We start from the raw sequence: 19,719 nt of genomic DNA on the forward strand, positions 1-19,719 counted from the left end.
AATTAAGAGAAACCGTTTGCTTGAAGTGAGGTTTTAGAAGTGCCCCAAATATGCTACATTAAAGCTATACAGGAACAATTCAATTTAACATTTAGCATTTTTGCATCTTCAACTTGGAAAAAGACTGTTACAAAATGAAGCATCTGATTCATTTGACATTCTTTATGCCCCAGACGTCCTTACATTATCCATCTTCAGGAATTTCCATCTTTATATGTCAGAAAAAGACCGTTTCTGAAACTAGACAATGTTCTTACCAACACAACAGGAAGTGTTACTATAAGTCACAGATGAAGAAATTGTGTAAGGTTTGTTTGCATAACATTTTGATTATAAGGTCTCTCAGGCCAGTCCCTTGTCTTCCATACCAAGTCTGTACAAGTCAATTACTGTATGTCATAGGTACTGTACCTACAGTACCAACATTTCAGTGCTGTTTGAGCTACAAAGTTTCAGACAATGATGGAAAGAGTTCAAAAGAGTGAGGAAAAATCTGGACAGAAAAGTAAGTCATACAAAAAATATTAAGCTTAAAAACAAAAGGATGTAATTCAGGTATTCAAAAAACAAAAAGGCAGTAGGAAATTTAGGTGAATGTGCCTCAAATACAGTTCATGGCAGGTCAGAAACCAAGTTGCACTTTGTGATTGAAATTAATGTTATTTAATGGGAAAAAACCCTACAATTATACACATTGATACTCTTTGGAGAAGAGTGTAACCAGAGTGTGAACAGAGAAGAACATATACATATGCAACAATGTTGATACATTTTGAAGGGTCATTTCCTTAAGAAAATTTACAGTAGATGCACTAGTTTTCTTTCAAACCACGTCTTACACAAACAGTAAGATAAAGGAATGATGCAGCTGCTGCCAATGCACTGGGCAAAAACAAAAGTGAAATGCTTGCAGAAAACAGCACGGTGATTACAAGGCTTGCAGCGTCCCCTGCTGGAGAAAAGCATACATGACAAGCACCAGGAGGTTAGAACAGCAGAACACAAAATTAAGACTATCAGAATTTTAAAATGATTTCAATAAGAAACCATCTTAAAAAAAAGAAATTCTGGGTAATAAAAAGGTTGGATTATTTTCAAATGACAATCTAATAGAAAAATGTGAAAGTTAAAGCTTTAGGTTTATGTTTACAATGTGAACCTTTGAAAGTATGTGAACCAATAAGGCTCCCATGATCCAGCTGTTACAAAATGTAGGTTTTATACCGGTGAAACAAAGTACTGTATATTTCATCAAGTCTGCCTATGCAGACTCAGACTCCAATGTAATATCCACATTTGTCTTATCAAGATTGCTAACTGAAACCACTTGAGAAATAATTTATAATACCAGACATTGGCAATATCACCATCTTTAGGAGTCTTTATTTTTATTCAGAAAAAACAAACTCAATAAAGTGCATTGGTTAATAATAATATTGGTTTCACTGCACCAGGTTGTGATTATTTTAAACTACCCTATCAACAAATTTAATTTGAATTACATTTTCCACAATTCTTCTCAATGGCTCATCATTTAAATGACTGGTCATTGTAGCCAAGATAAACTGCTGTTAAAGTATTTTCCCCCACATAAAGGCGCCCAACTATTATAAACACTCCATTAAACAGCTTCCTCCTCTGGTTATGCTATCAAGTTAAGTAATTGTATCCTTTAATAATGACCTTAAGATACAGCATAATGTTATGTCAAGAATGGTATTTTTACCCTCTAAAAGTGTTCAGAATGATTACTTGCTGTAAAACTGGCTGTAGCTGGGTATTCACTTCAACACAAATATTTTTCTAATGGTGCTATAGACATTGTGGTCATGGTAAGGCCTCCCCTTAACCTGGTGATTAAGAATAAAAAAGAGCAATAATAAATAAGACAGTAATGCTGTTACATATGTGACAGACTAAATTATGTCCTTCCTTCTCTTGCCTTTCGAAGAAGGCAGGTCGACAAAAATATTTGCACATACAGGAAAGATACCAGCGATCACTGTAATCTTTCTGCCATTATCTTTCCCTTTATTTGAACACAGAGACTAATATTTTAATAAATTATATATTTTGCACAAGTCAATACATTCTAGCATTTCAATAACCAAAAAGAAGCTTTTTATTTTCATTTCTCAAGTGTTTATTTTTCTAATTTTCTTTATCACAAAAGAAAAAGTCTTCAAAATGCAGACTAGTATCTTTCTGTATATAAACTGTACACAAAAGCAAGGCACTATACATTGTTTGAATTATATAGAAAGAATGTATTTCTTTTCTCTGAATTCCATGCCTTTAAAAATACATTTTCTTTGAGCTTAGCACCTGAAAGATTACAGAGGACACAATGTGTTACCTGTTGATAACAGCAAATATTTCAGAATGCATAAAAAAAAGAATGTGGCATGTATTTCCATTTTAATACAAGCATTTTTTCCTAATCAACATACGACACAAACCCTTCAAAGTGAATACATTGTATTTTTTTCTCTAAGGTGTTTATATAAATATAGATTCTGTATAATGCACAAACACACACAAAGTAACACCTTATGAAGAGAACCATATCAAAATTCATAGGCAGTATGTGTCCAAGTGATATTTTGCAACCGTCATAGGGACAGCTGCTTATTTTAAGTGCATGTAAGGACTATGCATACAAAAGCATTGCCTGATCTGAACCTGACAAATCCACTCAAGAAATAATATTGAGGGTTCTCCTAAACATAATATTGGGAAAACAAAAAACGCTACAACAGGCAAGTACACCAGAATCCTTGATCATTTCATTTCTTCCTAGATCTCCAAGGGGCGTGGGGAGAGACTCCTCGCGCCCGCTGGTCCGAAGGGTGAATAAAGTGATCTCAGTGGCAGGTCCAGTACAATCACTCATCAGATCTGCATTCTGCCTAAAACAGGCCTTTGGCTTTCTTCACATTCACCTGCTTCCAGCCTGGCAGTGCATCAAACTCCTCTCTCGTCAATTCTAACGCAGTCTGAAAAAACATTTTATTCCATGTATTAAGATGAAGCCAGCACATGGTGAAGAACAGCTTATTTGTGCACGATAACATTTTTCCCCAACCTTGCAACCCCTAGCCTCCACAGATTTAGAAATCAATTTTATTAAACATTCCTCACATGCGCACTATGTACTATGGTGTTATTTCTACAGAGTTCTTTTGATATAGCAAGTGGTGGAACACTTCTGATTTAAAAGGTGAATCAGACTGTAAAAGTGCTTAGAAAGTATCGGCTCAAAACGACAAATTTCCATCCAACTTTCTAACGTTCCAAATCCTGCTAAAAATACAGAAGACTTGCATATTGTAGTCAAATGTAGAACCCAATATGTAAGGAAATTTGCTATTTAGCAAGATGGCTCAATATTTACAGTAGCTGCCACGTGAGGAAGGCTTAAGCCCTTGAACTTCCTGGTTACTAAACGGATTCAAGACCAACAGTATTTGTTGGGAGACATTACAAGTGAGAAGACAAAGGGTACCATGCTTGTGCTGGAAATGTCAAATAGAGCATCAGCTGAGTTTATGAAAGAACCTTTCAAATTGTAAAAAGGTGTGTGAACATAATACACTATTTCAAAAAGCAATATACAGTCGAAAAAGTTCAAAATTCAAAGTTTTGTGTAAAAGTAGTGAGTCATAGACCCGTGCACATTTAGACACTTGATTTCTTTGCTTGAGAAAAGTGGCAAAGTGGCTGAGATACACAAGCACAGGACATTGTTCTGGCCAGTGTGAGGGAAAGCTGAGGAGCCCTGACATTTCTGAAAAAGTGAAGACGCTGTGAGCCACCAGTGTGCACGTGCATGGCACTCACCTTCCCAGAAGCCCCTACACCCTAGAAGTGAAGTGAACAGTTAACCTTGGTTTCATTTTTTTAAAACAAATATTCTGACAGGTTAGGTCTTCCCTGCCTAGCCTGACAGCTTCAGTAATTCTTACCCTTATGTAACCTCTAGTGTATCAAGACTACCCAGGAATAAAGACAAGTTCAAGAGTAATTCCAGAACAGATCACTGTGCATTCTAAATCACCACGTCTCCAAATTGTGCTAAATTCAGGGCATTTCCACCACACAATACACCTTTTCTAATGGTCATGTTATGAACAGCAAGAACTCCCCCCCGATTAGGAAGAACTGAATATCTACTCGGTTTACTAGAAATCCGTGCTGCATCAGCGCATCAAAGCTTAAATGCTTAAACGTGCTTCTGCAGAAGCTGTCAGTAAGCAAAAGTACACTTTGTCCGCTAGCCCATTAATTTGGATGGGATATGGGATCAATCTTCCTTTGATAGTTTGATTCATTTTGGAATACAATATAGACTGAAGTCTCAAATTCTCCATTAAACTGAAATGATTGATACCATTTCACAAAGCTTTTTTGCAGCTTATCAGTATGGTACTGTATACTGTACTTATTCATTAAGACAAAGAGGCACATATAAAGGAAGTGTTAATTATGGTGGAACAACTACAGATTTCTTTACATATTACATACTTTGATGCGCTCAAGATTTTAAAATACACTCTTACAAATCCCATCTCACTGCAATATCTCAAAGATTTGAGCAATCTTTGGATTCATATCAAATCCAGCAAACTCACTTTCTGGCATCAGTCCTGAGCACCCTTCTATTCGTTAACATGTTTTTTTTACTTCTTTTAAATGGGCAGAAAACAAAGATTTAGATTTTTAAAATATCTTGTTAATTTAAACAGAGGGGAAAAAATGAAAAATAAAGCTGCCCCATTTGTTTCCTTGACTTTAAATTATTAAATCGGCGGATGAAAACATTTGGACAAAACGGAAGCAGGACAAGAAAAATAAACTCCTCCTGAAACCGGGCAGGCAAGTCCCTTGCCACCGGCCAGCTGCGTGGCAGAGCAGGAGGAGAGGACGGCCTCTCACCTCAAAGTCTTCGTCGGACAGGTAGATCTCCAGCTTGAGGGGGTCCACTCCCTCGGGGAGGGGTCTGGCCTGCAGCTCAGCCAGGGGGTACGTGGTCTGACAGAGGCGCGCCAGCACATCCTCCACCAGGATGATCTGATTGGACACCTCTGCCTCCTGTGAAGTCAGAAAGGGCCCATGACGTGATTCATGGGCTCACAACATTGAGCAGAACCAGTCTATCAAAATGGCTAAATGAATTACAACATACCACACAAAGTCACATGGTAATTATGTACCTATATTATCACTTCTAGTTCCCTCAGCTTACACCCGAAGAAGGCTCCACAGCCAAAACGTTGCGTTTTCTTTCTTCTCTTTTCAACATGGAATAAACCTATTACGTGTTCCTATTCTCACTTATGCTTCTTACCGAATACAATCTTGAATAAAGATTGCTAATAGCCTTTGTTTAAATGTAAAAGGAAATTTTTACTTATTTTATTCATCTCCTTTGATCATACTTAGATAATCACAGCGGGGTCTCGACATTTGCAAGGGTCCAGTGAAGAGAACCATCGCGAATAGCCAACCAAGTTCACCCTATACTACAGGGATCTCAATTTCTACACTTTATAGTATGTATGGTTAAACGACATAAGCAACCCTCTCTTATATGATAAAGGAAGTACTGAAGTGGCCTTACTTTAACATATACTGTATAACACTAACCAACTAAAAGAATAGTAAATCACGAACTTATAGTATTCAGCTGAAACAAACACGAACCCCCCCCCTCTGTGTCCAGGATGTACTCTCTGCTTCGATGGTTAAGATATCCCATTGTAATGATAGGAGCAGTGAAACCGTCATTCCCCCTGCTCCAGACACGGAACCGAGAGAGTTCCTCACAATACAAAAACGAGACCACGTTGAGATGCAGACGCTGGGTAGTGGGTAATTGGGCAGGGGACAGGCAAAGGATCGCTCACTGGCTAGAGGTCCTCTCACAATCTTAAGTCTTCTAGATCCTAAACTTCACCTGTTTTATCCCACTCTTCTTTTCTTCCATACAAGACACCTTCAGCTAGACTGAATCTCAAATGGGTACATTTTTTAATAAATCCGTAGATGTTGAGACCCTACAGTATCTCTACATTTTTCTAAATTCTAAAATTTCTCAAATTCAGTAAGGTAGCATGGGCAATAATAAATACTGTACATGGTGTGTACAGGGGCACAATACTAATGCTAATACCATGAACGTGGGTTATATCTGCCCGTGTTCTGGGCCAGGGAAGTGGGAACTGTGCTTACCCTCTCGGTGATCTCGGCGATATCCTCCCGGTGCTCCCAGCTGGGGAACATGTTCGTGAAGGTGAGGGGCTCCAGCCCTGCGTTGATCAGGTACGATTTGGGGGGCTTCTTCTCTTTCTTTTCTAAAAGAGGTAAAAACCAAAAAGTTTCCACATCACTTCCTAAACACCTTATATTAATAATTTATTCAGAAGATATGTCACCCAAAATTTCTGAGAGATGATTGGGCGAACTAACCTACTGGATTTCATCTTACCCAAAGGACCGAGCACAAAAAGGTTTTACCATTTTGCTCAGGATGGCATGAATATCAATGCCATAAATTCCATCAAAGGGATGGGATCAAGTCAGGAGCAGTTATGGACAGGGCTTATGCTGAAAAAATAATGGTAAGACATACAGTAGATTCCCTTAAGTACGTACCCATCCCATTCCTATAGTTTTGTTAAAAAGAATACTAAAGTGTTTTAAAAGGAAAAAATGCAATGCTTCTAAAAAAAAGTATTCACTGGAAGAAATTAACTATACTGAGGAAAAATGTGGCAACACCAGTAAAGATTAAAGTCCACATATTTCTGATGGCTCTTGATTAAGCTGGTGGCATAGTTTAAGAGCCTCCAAACTCAATGCCCCATACCTTCCATATGGAGTGTTTCAGAATGCTTTGGTTTTGGCTGCCTTATTAACCAATATGATTCCTGCACAACAGCCCCACATAGTGCACGGTGGCTGATCTCGTTTCAGCTTACACTGGGCAGAGGCACTCAACAGGGCCATCCGTTATCGTAGTTTGTCCTTTCATTCGAATCCCTGACTAATACGGGCTATGAGATGACATGCCAGCCTCACTCCCACAGAAAAACCAGGGTCCAAACGCCACATTGCACAAGAAAATTCCATCAGCATATAATGATTCTTTCTGGTGTTTCTAGTTTAGCACTTCACATTTGAAACTTATTTAACAACTATGATAAAAACGAATATATAGCTACTCAATGCATTCATCACATTACCTGTGATTCCAATTTAATTTCTTCTACCTAGAACATATGAATTTTATTGTAATTCATTTCGCTTGGAGAAGCACAGATTGTGCCACAGATATGGGTTGTCCCGCATTGCCTGAAGTAAGACATCTCTTACTTTGCCCCTCTTGCACAGTACCTCTGCAGTACTGCAGCACAGTCTCCATAGCACACTTCCTGTCGGCATCCCAGCGGATCCGGGCCGAGCCGGTGTTCTCGCTGTCCTGGGGCCACCAGCCCTGCCACAGGTACACTTCGTGATGATTGTCAACCAGGAACAGGGCTGGAGCACAAATGGAACAAAGGGCAGGAGCAGAATGAGCAAGCTCCAGCAAAGTTACTCTCCACTCAGTACAGCCCTCCACTAAGAGGAGTCAGTCAAAATACAATTTGATCTTACAAACAAGAGAGAGTCTCTCAGGCCATCTAGCTCATTTGGTTTTCATTAGTCAAGGATCTCATCCTGCCAGTTTTTGAATAAAGAAACCAACCCCGAAGATCGATGTTGTAAGTCCAAATACAGCAAGAAGAAGAGTCTGCAGGAACAAGTCTCACCACAGTGCTCCTGATGAGCAGTATAGTAGCTCTGTACCACTACAACAAAAGAAATTCAACAGCCTCTGAAGAGAATTTCTATATACCCCTGTTGTGACAGGCTTTCCAGATCCCACTTGACCCCTTGAGGAGCTAGAGAAGCGCAGTACCTGGTTGTGGGGCAGTGTAGAGGTCCTCCTGCAGAAAGGGCAGAGAGTTCACCAGCTCTGGCTCTCTGGCAGGGTAAAAAAACTCAGTAGCAACAAACTCCCCCGAGGAGCTGCTCAACTGGAACAGTCGTGGTGTAAAGTTGAATTTACCCGGATCTGAAAAAAAGTCGCATCACAAACCATTTTGATCGTATTGTACCATGCACCAGTAAACAAACAAAAAAACAACCAAAGACTATATACTGTACATTGAAGATTGATCAAAACATTTAAAACATTAAGAAGTTTGCCTGGGGTATTAATGATCATTCAGCAATGCTGCCAAAGTTAGCATTCACCAGTTCAACCAGCCACCTTTTTTAAAATTGTAACCACCAGTTTTTAATTCAATGCTCGGCAGCTTTAGAAATGTGAAATCCCTGCCATCCCCCATCTTTGCATCAGAATGAGCGAGGCCAAGATGGCCTTACAGGGGCACATTTAAGCCCTGTTTCTCAACCGTTTCTTTTCATACTTCAGGCAGACTGCTTACTGCAGAGCTAAGAGAGAAAAATGGAGGGAGAATGTATGTGACACCTGAAGAATAACCTTGGCTGACTTTAATTCCGTCCAAAACCAGAGAGAAACAGAGGTGTCGTTTGGGAAATTTCAATGTGCCATCAACTTCTTCACACAAGAGAAACCACATCAAGCACCATCTGGCCCAAACTACTGAGCAGAGGCCTGTTTGAGCTACTGCAAATGGGAGGCAGACAGGCGACTGAGCTAAAATCACCACTTCAGTTCAGCTTTTAAGATCAGTGATACCTTGCAACATGCAGTCGTATGCTTTGCGATCTCGTCTTCCAAGTGCTTCCCAGAAACCAACAGGCTCTGACCCCTCGTCACACTCGTGTATGGTCACTTTACTGCTACTGTGCAACCCAGCTTCTAACGGACATCTGCAAACACAGGTCACAGGATGAGCCTATATTGTTTTATATTAGCTATTAAAATGTTTGTACATAAAACTAATACTAAATATCTTGTCGCATTGTTCTGCATCTGTCAAGTGTTGCATTTCTTTGAGTTCGATCGCAATGAGAACAGCAATGAAGATGAGGACACTAGCAAGTTAGAAGACAAAACAAAGGGCAGTTCTACAACAATTTTTCAAACATTTCCTTCTGCTCAAACAGCAGAACTCACTGTTCTTTTATCTTGTTGGCTGCAGTCCTCCCCACTTCCTTGGTGTGGGGCTGAGCCTTGCATCCGTGCCAAAGATAGATAACGGCTCTGTTTATGTTGAGGAGGATCATGGATGTCCGGGAACGCAGGCTGCTACAGTGACACGCCACCTCCAGCAAATTACCCTCCACCGGGATCTCTCCTCGTACACAGTACAACCGCCAGTCATCTGCCGGAATACAACAGCACCGTCAAAACCGTGCTTTCTTGCACACCAGCACAACCAGTAATACAGTATACAATGCAGGCTGCCACATTGTCATTGTCCTTTACTCAGAAGTCTCTGGAGCTACACATTTAGCATTTTCCTTCTAAAGTACAAAGGACATGCAATACTACAAAAGTAAAGAATGCCATTTAAGGTATTACATAACTAGACAGGTTGAAACGGATCACTTGGCTGTATTAGGAAAATGTACGGGAAGACATTAAAATAAAAGTCAGCAGATAATCTAAACAAAACTGAACCGACCAACAGAAATCTTATTGTGCATCCTGAAGCCCTTAATTTCCTGAGAGGAACTCGTGGAAAATTATAGTCATGAAGCTATTGTGTGGAGAATTCATGCACAGCAGGAGAGCAAAATTAAACAAAGGATGCAGAAGCTTCACATTTGAAGTTCATCGTGTGATTAAAACATTTACAAGGCTAAACGTTCTGTTTTTAAATGCACATACAGTAGATACGCATGTACTGTACAGACCAGCAGGCCTACCCTGGCCATAGAGAGCCGGAAGTATGGTTTATACAGTAGGTCACTTAACTCGTGAGCATCTAAATACAGTACAATTTCATTTTCACCATCTAAGCAGGTTATGAAAATACCAATGCCATGCAGCTCTTATGGACACTTGTTGGCCATTCCTCACCAAACATTAGCAGACTAAATCGCTCCAAACTCATAAGTGTTTAAAACTGATGATTTATGGGTGACCTGTGAGACTTGCAAGACTGGTACTATGGCCAGTAAAGAGCTATATTACTATACTATAACTTCACATTAACTTTGCTTTTAAACCTACTGCGTCATTTGGGGCAGGTTTAGTGAAGGCAAACCACACTAGAAGCTATACAAAGCCACAAATTCACAGATCTATAGATTCTGACTTGGAGGTAATGGATATCCCAATGGATAGCCCAAAATAGAAAAATAAGGAATACAGCAAGCATTTCAATTCTTTCAACCAAGATAAACCATGTAATGTGAAAGTAAAAATTAAGTAGATCAAAAGCACATTAGGAATCATACCTGACAATTTTAGACTATTTACTTTAAGTAAACCAAGATTCAGCAGTAAAGCCATAATTAGATTACAACCATCAAGACACTGATAGGAAATGTCAAGCCAGAAAACATAACTTTATTGACAATGTTTTTGTTTGTATTCCACACCCATTTCCCACTGTTCGGAGAATTTCCACAAATTCACCGATGTAAAACAATACCCCCAAGTAAAAAAAACAAGTCAGTTCAACACGAACAATGCTTACTTTGCGTATTTTCTTCTTCCTCTTCCCTCTTCCCAGAATGCACAATCATCCCACCGCTGAAGCACTGCAGGAAACAAGGGGGCTCTTTGCCCTGCTGCACCTGGACCTGAGGGTTGAGCAGGAGGCAGATACACGGGAGGAAACTCAGTGAAGGGAAGACATTCAATACATGACACACACTTGAAACAGCACAGATTGGACAGAAAATAAAAAAAAAGAAAACAAAAAGTGCAATGGGCTGATTCCAATTTTCTCTAGTCCTGTCCATCAGTAAATTGTGATATGACCACTATATTTTAGCACCAGTTATTATGCATGACAAAATATATTTCAACACCGTATAATCACCAGGAACGCTTAATGAACACAAGGATTTCATACCAGAAAAGCACAAACTAAGAGTGATCCTAGGCATTTACCGAAAGGCACTGGGGGCGGGGGGTCTCGAAACCACTATTACAAGGCTAAGAGGGGAGGTTACCTGAGCTCCCCTCTCCTCATCCAGCTCCACGGTCATCAGTGCGGACGTGCCCTTCTCGCTCACGGTGGAGTTGCGGCCCTGCCAGAAGAAGTAGGCACACTTCTCTTTTCCTGCTGCGGCGCTTCGCACCTGCTCTGGGTTCTGCCTCTTCCCCACTGCAACAACAGCCCCGCCTTGCAGTTTTACACAGGTCTTTACGGAGCATCAGATACTGGACGATCCACAACTATTGCAATACTACTGTACAGATGCACAGTTACAAATGATCCTCATTAGCTTAAAATTTATTGTATTAGATACCATACCAAGGTGAAAATTAAGGTATAATGCGTTTAATTTAGCTCTTTAACTCCTTTTCTGCTCTGCATCTGAGCCATAAGAAAGAAGATAATCAATTTGCTGACTGAAATACAATTGCAGGAAGACATTTGCCCATAGCTAGATTTTAAAGTGGTCTGGATGTGACAGAACACCAAACAGCGTGCACCTAAAACATGAATAAACACACTGGGATGGGGCTGTTCTTGACATGTTTTTGTTTGTAGAACTTTCTTTGCCTGACTCTACTAGCATTCACTGAGCAGCACAGAATTTTACTTCAGTTACTGACAGAAAAGGAAAAAGACAGCCTCCCTGTCTGTATCAGTGTTGGTTCAACATCCCATGGCGACTGCACAGAAGTCAGCACTGCACACATTTAAATGCCATAAATAGAGATATCAGGCTGATCACGGCTGTTATACCAAACCCTTTCTGCCTCCATCTATCAAAGTTAGTGTTTTATAACTTACTTGTAGTGTTTACTGCAATTTGTAGTGTTACTCTTCACCACTAGTGCCTTTTGCAGCGAAACGAACTATAAACCAACCTTCTCACAACAAAGTTCAGAATGTATTACCCAGTAAAGTTTACTTTTTGGATAAATATTAGTTGAACAAAAAGTAAAGAAAGCCTTCCCCTGCTTCATGTCAAATCTGGATGTGGGATTTGTAAAAAACGCTCTAACAATTTGGTCATGGCACATTCTGGAAAGCAAGAACATGGTCAATAACACCGATTTCCTCACTACTTCACATGAACAACTCTGTTGATCTTCTCCTTGTATTCCCAAACAAAAAAGGAGTTAGTGAGTCTGAACTCAAACAGTAATCATTCCCTTAGCATTACTTTATAAATCTGTTAGGCCAGAACAGTTCACAAACATATTTTGTCCAGGAGACAATGTTAGGCATCTGTGAAGCACCAAACTAAAGGTACTTAAACAAATACATTTGCTATAAAATATGACAGTGTTAGTAATACATTCTGAATTATTAAACAAGGAAAGCACTACCAGAAGATTCAAACAAAGATCTGTTCCATTACTGGATAACTCCAATTACGATCCTTGAATTCACTGTAAACTATTCACGTATTGAGAAGAAAACAGCTATGACTTCATTCATGCTATTTGTCGATATTATATTCACAGTAGAAATGCAAAAGAGGTTCTAGTTAAGTAATTGCACAGAAAGTGAAATAAAAAAAATAAAGCTCTTGAAACTGAAGAAAAGCTGCAATACAGATTCACCAGGATTTAGGTACTTCACATGCCATCAATCCCCCTGCCATGATCAGAAACCTGAGGAGCTGGAAAGAGGAGTGTTTGGACTAACCTGCTGTGCTCACCATGTACTTCCACTTCACCACATACGTGTCTCCTTCATGGAACTGTCCGATGCTCTGCTTTGGCAGTCGGCTGTAATCAAACTCCAGGATATGCCACACGTCCACCGACTGCGTGCTGACCTCAAAGTGCCTCCTGTCCTCTCCTTCCATGAGCCCGTACCCTCGCCCTAAGTTCAAGCCATCCAGCACCGTGCTGACTGGGGTTTGCAGCACCGGTAGCATGAGCAGTGCATCATAGGGTTTGCACTCATGGCCCTGTTGCTCCTGTCATGATGAAAAAACAACACCGAGAACAGATTTAATTTCTGGCCTGGAGAGTTTCTGAAAAAGAACAGTCACTAGACGTCTGCCTCTTACAAGGGGGCCATTGCAATTTGGAAAGTAAGAACTTAATTTGATCATGCATAGGGACCTTAGCCCATACGCTGCACTGTAACAGACTGTACATACAAACAAAGTGCCCCAGCGATAATGTAAGGAATGTCAGATGCCAAAAGCTGACACCTTGCTCTCAAGGGTCCTTTTGGACTGATCGAGAATCCATGCCTTATAATACGGAGATGTATGGCCAAACTAAAGTCATGACCATCTACATAATGCCTGTTAAAACATAAGAATCCAATAAAGATAGCAATCTTTCTTTTGAGAGGCTGACATTTGGCCCACAAAGCCTATATAATTGCTGAGAATTAGATCTTAGTCCTATCGTTTCTTGAATCCCAGGAAAAACTACTTCCATGTAGTTTCCATGTGTTCTCTATTTGCGCTTCACTTAATTATAAAGATTTAAAAGGCGCAGATAATAATGGATGACAAGGGAACTTATTTCATGACTAAAAAGATGTAATTTTATCGTCAATATACTGCATGACATTCCTTGGAGCCTGAGAAAATATTTTGACTGATTCCAGAACATCAGTTTGTTTTTAAATAATGTCCCCTTAATTAAATTCTATGATTTTGACTTTATAGACAACATTTTATATGTTTTTAATACCTGCATGCAACACTTTGTACTTGTCTATAATTAAATGTAATCTACCGGTTGTCTACTTTGCAGCTTCAACATGTTTGCTAATCCTCTTATTTGGGCATCATCTAAATACTTGACTAACTTATATTAATGACCTAGTTTTTACATGGTAAAGGATGAAAGGCACTGTTCCAAATATACATTCGTGCAGTACTTAAAACATTACACAGTCCCCACTTTTCTACACATTAACCAGTTCTTAATGCAAATGTATTTCTAAGAAATTTGATAGAAGATGAATAATGATTAACCTTATCAATAGCTTCCTAAAAATCTTAATATACCATGTCGTATGCTCTGTTTGATCACATTACTGCAGTTGTTCAAAGAACTCTAACATGTTAAGAAAGGCATATTTCTAATCCATACTAAAGGTTCTCTGACAGAATTATCAAGAGACTTATTGGTCTCCAATTACATGATACAGTTCTGTTGCCCTTTTGATGGATGGACACTAAAATGACCATTAACCATGTTACATTTTCATATTTCTTACAAACCTTAAATTTAATCAAATCTTAAACTCGAAAATGTATTCTAGTGCTTTGCAGTATTAAGAGATCATTTTTCAGAATTACCTTCTGTTCACTGACTTGCTCACTTCCATTCTTTGGTGGTGCTTTTTTTGAATCAGTCCAGTCCAAAAACTTTTCCTTAAATAAAGTGGTTTCATTGTGCTCTGTAAGTCTGCCAAAGATGGCCCAGTCAGGACGCCCCTGCCCTTTCCTGAAAAAAAGCAATTACAATATTTGGAAAATAATAGACTCAACATTTAAAGTATGCTTTTTAACACCATTTTAAATTATCAATAAGTATGATAAAAGGGTAGTTGGTAATTATATCGTTCATACATACAGACATTTAACCCTTAAAAATAAATTTCAGCAAGCAAAAACTATGAGCCATGTTATTTTAATCTTAATTATCAGACGACACCACCTCTGAAACATAACACTTCACAAGTTCAATCAGCTACTGTACCTAGTAAATCAGAACTGTTTTATTGAGGTTACTCATCCATAAGGAGAACACAATGGGAATATGAGCCATCTAATGTGGTGGGGAGTCCATTGTTATCAAACCTACAGATTTTCATAAAAACATTCTATTGAAGGACAGGGCAAGAGGCCCTCTCCACTGTATACAGTGTGTGTGTGAAAGGCCCCAACAGTGTTCCTGATGTACACTGTCCAGAAAAAAAGAAAGGATATTCCCAACCTTGGTATGAGAGAGTTGCATTCTCCAGGGTCCAGAGGATTGATGTCGCAGTTGGTGTAGTCAAAGGTGCCGTTCCAGAGGTACTTTGCCAGCTGGAACGCCACCTTCCTCTGAGCCAGTGTGACCTCCTTCCCATGCCACACGTACACCTCACTGCCAAAGTCGAAAACCAGCACCTGTGGAAACAAATCAATGTGCCTACTTGAAGGCTTGTGTTTTTTGTACTTGGAGGTCCAAAACGAGAAGAAACATTTTTCTCTCGTTTACATATTGCAGTATTTCCAACGCACATAAGCACAAGCTCCTACCATATCCTACAGTAATGAAGGGGTGCTAATCCTGCCATCTGCTATTGTCTTCACAAAACAAAGAGCCACTGAGGTGGCATAGGGCACATACAGTATTTCCAAAAAGAATATCAGGAGAATATTAAAGAGTGGTCAGCTCTGGGTAGACGCGTGAAAGTCAACTACAGACCTCTTTGGAGTCCAGCAGAGTGCAACGGGGCACCTTCCCCCAGTAATCATCGTCAGGGACCAGCTTGTCATCCACAAGGCGATAAATACAGTTGGTCTCAACTATTGCACTTTCATACAGCTCATCCTCCTCTGGACTTCCAGCAGCTACGGGACACAAGCGAAGAAAGGATGGAGGCTTTTGGAACTCTTACGAGAGCTGAAAGTTAATGCATTTCACACATTCTTGGACCACAGTAGAACAAAAAGTGATTTCACAGACTTAATTAATTATTCAGGACTTTGTTGTGGGAGAAGGTGGCATAGATCTGGAACTCGAAAGGGACAGCAATATTTTCGGTCATTGCCGAGCTGCAATAACATTTTGTTTAGAAGGCTTTGTGTCTGTGTGTATATATAAATGACATCCAATAAACAAATCAAAACAGCACTTACACTGGTAATTGGTCTGCCCTCCTAAAAGATTCCAAAACTCCCTTGCTGCATGACTGTGAGTATTAATTCCCTCCTCGATGATTTGGACATAGTTTGCTCTACAACCCAGGTCCCGTTTAGTCTGGATGAATGTAGCAAGCTCTGAAGCCTAAGGCAGAAATGGAGATGGGGAAAAGTGATTCAACCATTTTATTACCCAAGATCCTCATTAACTTGAGCAGACAAACTGGAGAAACTTTCAACATGTTCATTAATTGCTTCCTGCACCTTTTGTTACTAAATTATTCACATCTGCATACGTTCTACCACGAACATCACCACCAACCACTTAAACATAATGAAAAAATACTGACAACAGGCCCGATACTAATGATATTCTCGGTCCTCACAAATACCAAGTGCGCCAAGCCAGAGCCCGTTTTGAACAAAAGGATATCATGTGGATCAGCAGCAGCTTCCTGCCGCTGTATCCAAGCAGGCCATTTCCTTCATTGTAATAGCATTATTCCTGCCTCAGAATTAACTCCTGCACTTCAAATAGAAAACTTAACACTTCCTTCTTGAACAAATGTTCAGCACTCACTACTCACAACTGAAACATTGTAAAATAGTCCAGCACTGAACATTCAGCAAATAAACTATTTGCATATATGCAAATACTTTCCCTGATTTTAAATATCCAATGTGCCTTTCCACATAAAAATAGCATATTGTGCCTTGCAAACATGTTGCTATTCCACATGTTTGCAAACCTCAACTGAATAAAGTGAACAGCTTATGAATCTCTCCAATATAAACAAGTCTGCTTTAGTCACAGTAGTATCCTGCTGATCAGGATTTCCTAAGAAAATCCCCAACAAATTGCAAAAACCCTTATTCTGTATATCATGGGGTCTGAAACCCTTTAACTGGTATAACTCAAATCTCATGTAAATGTAAGCCATACTATTCTTGAAGAATGTTTCACAGAGGAATTCGGAACAGAACTAAAAAAAAGGATGCAACAACTGCCGTTGCTCACAATTGTTCGACTGGAGCATCTCAGTTCTGAACACCTGCTCTCCAAGAGAGCTTGCACACTTTCCATTTTTTAACCAGCACTGTGGTGAATGATACAGCTATCTTCTGCTTTGCCATTGAGCACGACTGACAAAGCCATGGGGATGAGCTGCAGCTAGAGAAGCCCAATGTCCCATCTTTCCTCAGACAGTCCCTGAGTCCCTGAAACCTGCGTTTCTCCGCTTTCAATTCGGACCAAAAGCAGATTACAGACTGAAGCTTGCTGTACTGTACATACCGAGTTAAAATTAAGAATTTCCCGTGTACCCGTAAGCACATTTTACTTTAAAAAGTAATTATTCTAGCCACACCGTCAAAGAACAAAAGTGAAGAAAATAACTTACTTTAGCTTTTTCAATGACGTTGGCAAACTCTCCTATCCAAATGAAGCAGTGATGAGGTGTCACCAGCAGGAAACAATCTCCACTGTTCAGCGATGATGCTCGTGGCTCAACCAATCTTGTCTGCACATGCCGCCTACCTATTTCCAAACAGAAAAGAATGATACACTTCCACTGGTACTATTCTTCACAGAGCTCAGTCACCATACCTGAAGCAATTTGGAATCTAAGCATTAGGATTCTTCTCACATGAATTGCATTAAAACATTGTAAATAAACTGATATGAGTGACATGTTGCTTCTAAGCCACCATGCCTTACTGGATTTTGAGTATTAAGCCAGAATGAATCAATCTGGACAAAAATAAAATCAAATTGAAAGGTGTGGTTCCTGTACAGAGCTGGGTATCAAAAAAAAAGTTTAATACACAGAAGTTGGAAAAAGTGGATGTTGGATAAAAATAGATTCCATAACTCCATATGGATGAAAACCAATATAAACAAGTCTGCTTTAGTCACAGTGGTAGCAGCCTGCTGAGCAGGATATCCTAAGAAATTCCCCTGCAAAACTAAACTATTGGCAGGGCCAATAAGTTCCTTAATATACTGCCTCCAAAAACGCATGGCATTGCATAGAAGGATTATAATCGGACATACTGTAGGGGCTAGGAATAGGACATCCCACTAAATAAATTGACAAAAAGATGAAGAATTATTCAAACAGTGTACATGCCTCAACCATTCAAGAGTTTACTGTAGGTTCTGCATCTTGGTCCCCATAACATTACACAGGGTTAATGCCAGGCACAAAGTTAATCTGGAATCGCCACCAAAAACATTGATGAGTGGGAAGCATGAGCCCCTTTTTAGTGCAAACTGTTATTCCATATGTTGACAAACAGCTCTGGAATCATCAGCAGGCTCACTAGGCGGTGAAAATGGTGCTCCATTTTGTACCTAGTGCATTGAATCGGAGATAAATCTGCACCACCAGCTGGCTCTGGAAGAAGTGGATGGAACCTGTTGCTACTGAAAATACTGTCCAACAGTTTATGCAATATGGGGGCAGATATCTTGTGGTAGAACAAGCCTGGGTTTTAAAACTACATTTCACTTCAAGTTGACTGACACTGGTGACACCAGTTGACAGACACTGGTGGAGATGACAAGGAGATGCATTCTGCACTGCTTGGACGGTGATCTTTAAGATGTTATTCATCTCCAAATCATTAGAGAACAAACCAGCAAACCTGCCCCTCTCCACAATGTACATCTTAAACACACATTAATGCCTTTTCCGTATTATCTGAAGCAGTTTGCAACAGAGTGTTGGGACATTCAGGCTTAAAACAAGATTACATTGTGTAACAACTACCTTTGACCTGCATCAGCATGAGTTTCTTGTAGGGCACAGCGCTGTTGTTGGACATCTGCTCGGTGATGTTTACACTCCGAAGGCTGACACTGCTGAAATTCTCTTTGCTTGCCAGTCCAGCTAGTGCCACCTCAGAGTATCCTGAATTCTTGTTCACTACAAAATACAGTAAGAAACATTTTTAAAAACTTCTGGAAGTTTCAGATTTTTATAGAACACTTAATGTTGACCCGACTGTAAAACGGACGATTTCGCAATGGACAGAGATTGAAGCTATGTAATCAAACAGTAAAATAGCTGATAAATAAATGATTAAATAGCGGGTTCTTTAATCAAATGATTTTCATTGATTTTAGCCTCTTCTGGACTGCAGAGTAGAAGGTTTCAACATAGTTTAGCACACAGACTTTTTTTTCTTTGCAGATTTCACTTCACATTGAGTTTCTCCTCGCTAGCCAAGCCATTCTTGATAATGAGGGCCTCTCGCAATTAACATTTTCCTGGTTAAAGGTAGTAAGCTAAAAGGATTAGATAACAGTGTCATGAACACTTCACCTCTCTTACAGGCTGCTTCCTCCAACAAACATTAGCCTTGAGTACATGGAGAAAGTCTAACTCTAACAGATTATATTAATATATGTTAATATAATAACATAATATTCTAAAAATGTCTGATTACTCTATCATCTATAGATACTTAAAATTCTCATCAATTGACTTATTCTATAAGGAAAGACGTGACAGATTTTGGCTTTGTGGGCTCTCATACCTGTACTGTACATTTTATTCTGGCTGCAAAAGGTAAGAACCACGCAAGAAAGTGAAAAAGTCCACGTTGCACAAAAGATTTCTATTCTAACTTGCTTAAAGGACACCCCTAACAAGTTAGCAAACATACTGTATACCAGTGCTATCCAACAATGTTATTTATAGCCATAAAATGCAAGTTGGAAAA

At 39.6% G+C, this 19,719-nt stretch overlaps 1 protein-coding gene across 11 annotated transcripts in view; it reads right to left on the reverse strand.

Moving 5' to 3' along the window:
• Positions 1 to 647: 647 nt before the first annotated feature.
• The window catches only part of svila (supervillin a), a 69,972-nt gene continuing 50,900 nt past the window's right edge, over positions 648 to 19,719 (reverse strand). For 7 of the 11 annotated variants that reach the window (XM_069191245.1, XM_069191250.1, XM_069191242.1 and 4 more), the window contains 17 exons: positions 18,765 to 18,920; positions 17,394 to 17,530; positions 15,991 to 16,138; positions 15,557 to 15,702; positions 15,080 to 15,255; positions 14,440 to 14,587; positions 12,816 to 13,092; positions 11,161 to 11,315; positions 10,680 to 10,785; positions 9,149 to 9,356; positions 8,768 to 8,901; positions 7,961 to 8,116; positions 7,396 to 7,539; positions 6,232 to 6,353; positions 4,936 to 5,091; positions 3,841 to 3,861; positions 648 to 2,996 (listed from right to left, as the gene is read on the reverse strand). In XM_069191245.1, coding sequence (XP_069047346.1) covers positions 2,910 to 2,996; positions 3,841 to 3,861; positions 4,936 to 5,091; positions 6,232 to 6,353; positions 7,396 to 7,539; positions 7,961 to 8,116; positions 8,768 to 8,901; positions 9,149 to 9,356; positions 10,680 to 10,785; positions 11,161 to 11,315; positions 12,816 to 13,092; positions 14,440 to 14,587; positions 15,080 to 15,255; positions 15,557 to 15,702; positions 15,991 to 16,138; positions 17,394 to 17,530; positions 18,765 to 18,920 — 2,477 coding nt within the window. In that variant the 3' untranslated portion in view covers positions 648 to 2,909. The remainder of the gene's footprint in view (positions 2,997 to 3,840; positions 3,862 to 4,935; positions 5,092 to 6,231; positions 6,354 to 7,395; positions 7,540 to 7,960; positions 8,117 to 8,767; positions 8,902 to 9,148; positions 9,357 to 10,679; positions 10,786 to 11,160; positions 11,316 to 12,815; positions 13,093 to 14,439; positions 14,588 to 15,079; positions 15,256 to 15,556; positions 15,703 to 15,990; positions 16,139 to 17,393; positions 17,531 to 18,764; positions 18,921 to 19,719) is intronic. The other 4 variants (XM_069191249.1, XM_069191252.1, XM_069191251.1 and 1 more) reach the window with 1 other exon arrangement.

Source organism: Lepisosteus oculatus, chromosome 6 (assembly GCF_040954835.1).
Source record: "Lepisosteus oculatus isolate fLepOcu1 chromosome 6, fLepOcu1.hap2, whole genome shotgun sequence".
NCBI classification, from domain to species: domain Eukaryota; kingdom Metazoa; phylum Chordata; class Actinopteri; order Semionotiformes; family Lepisosteidae; genus Lepisosteus; species Lepisosteus oculatus.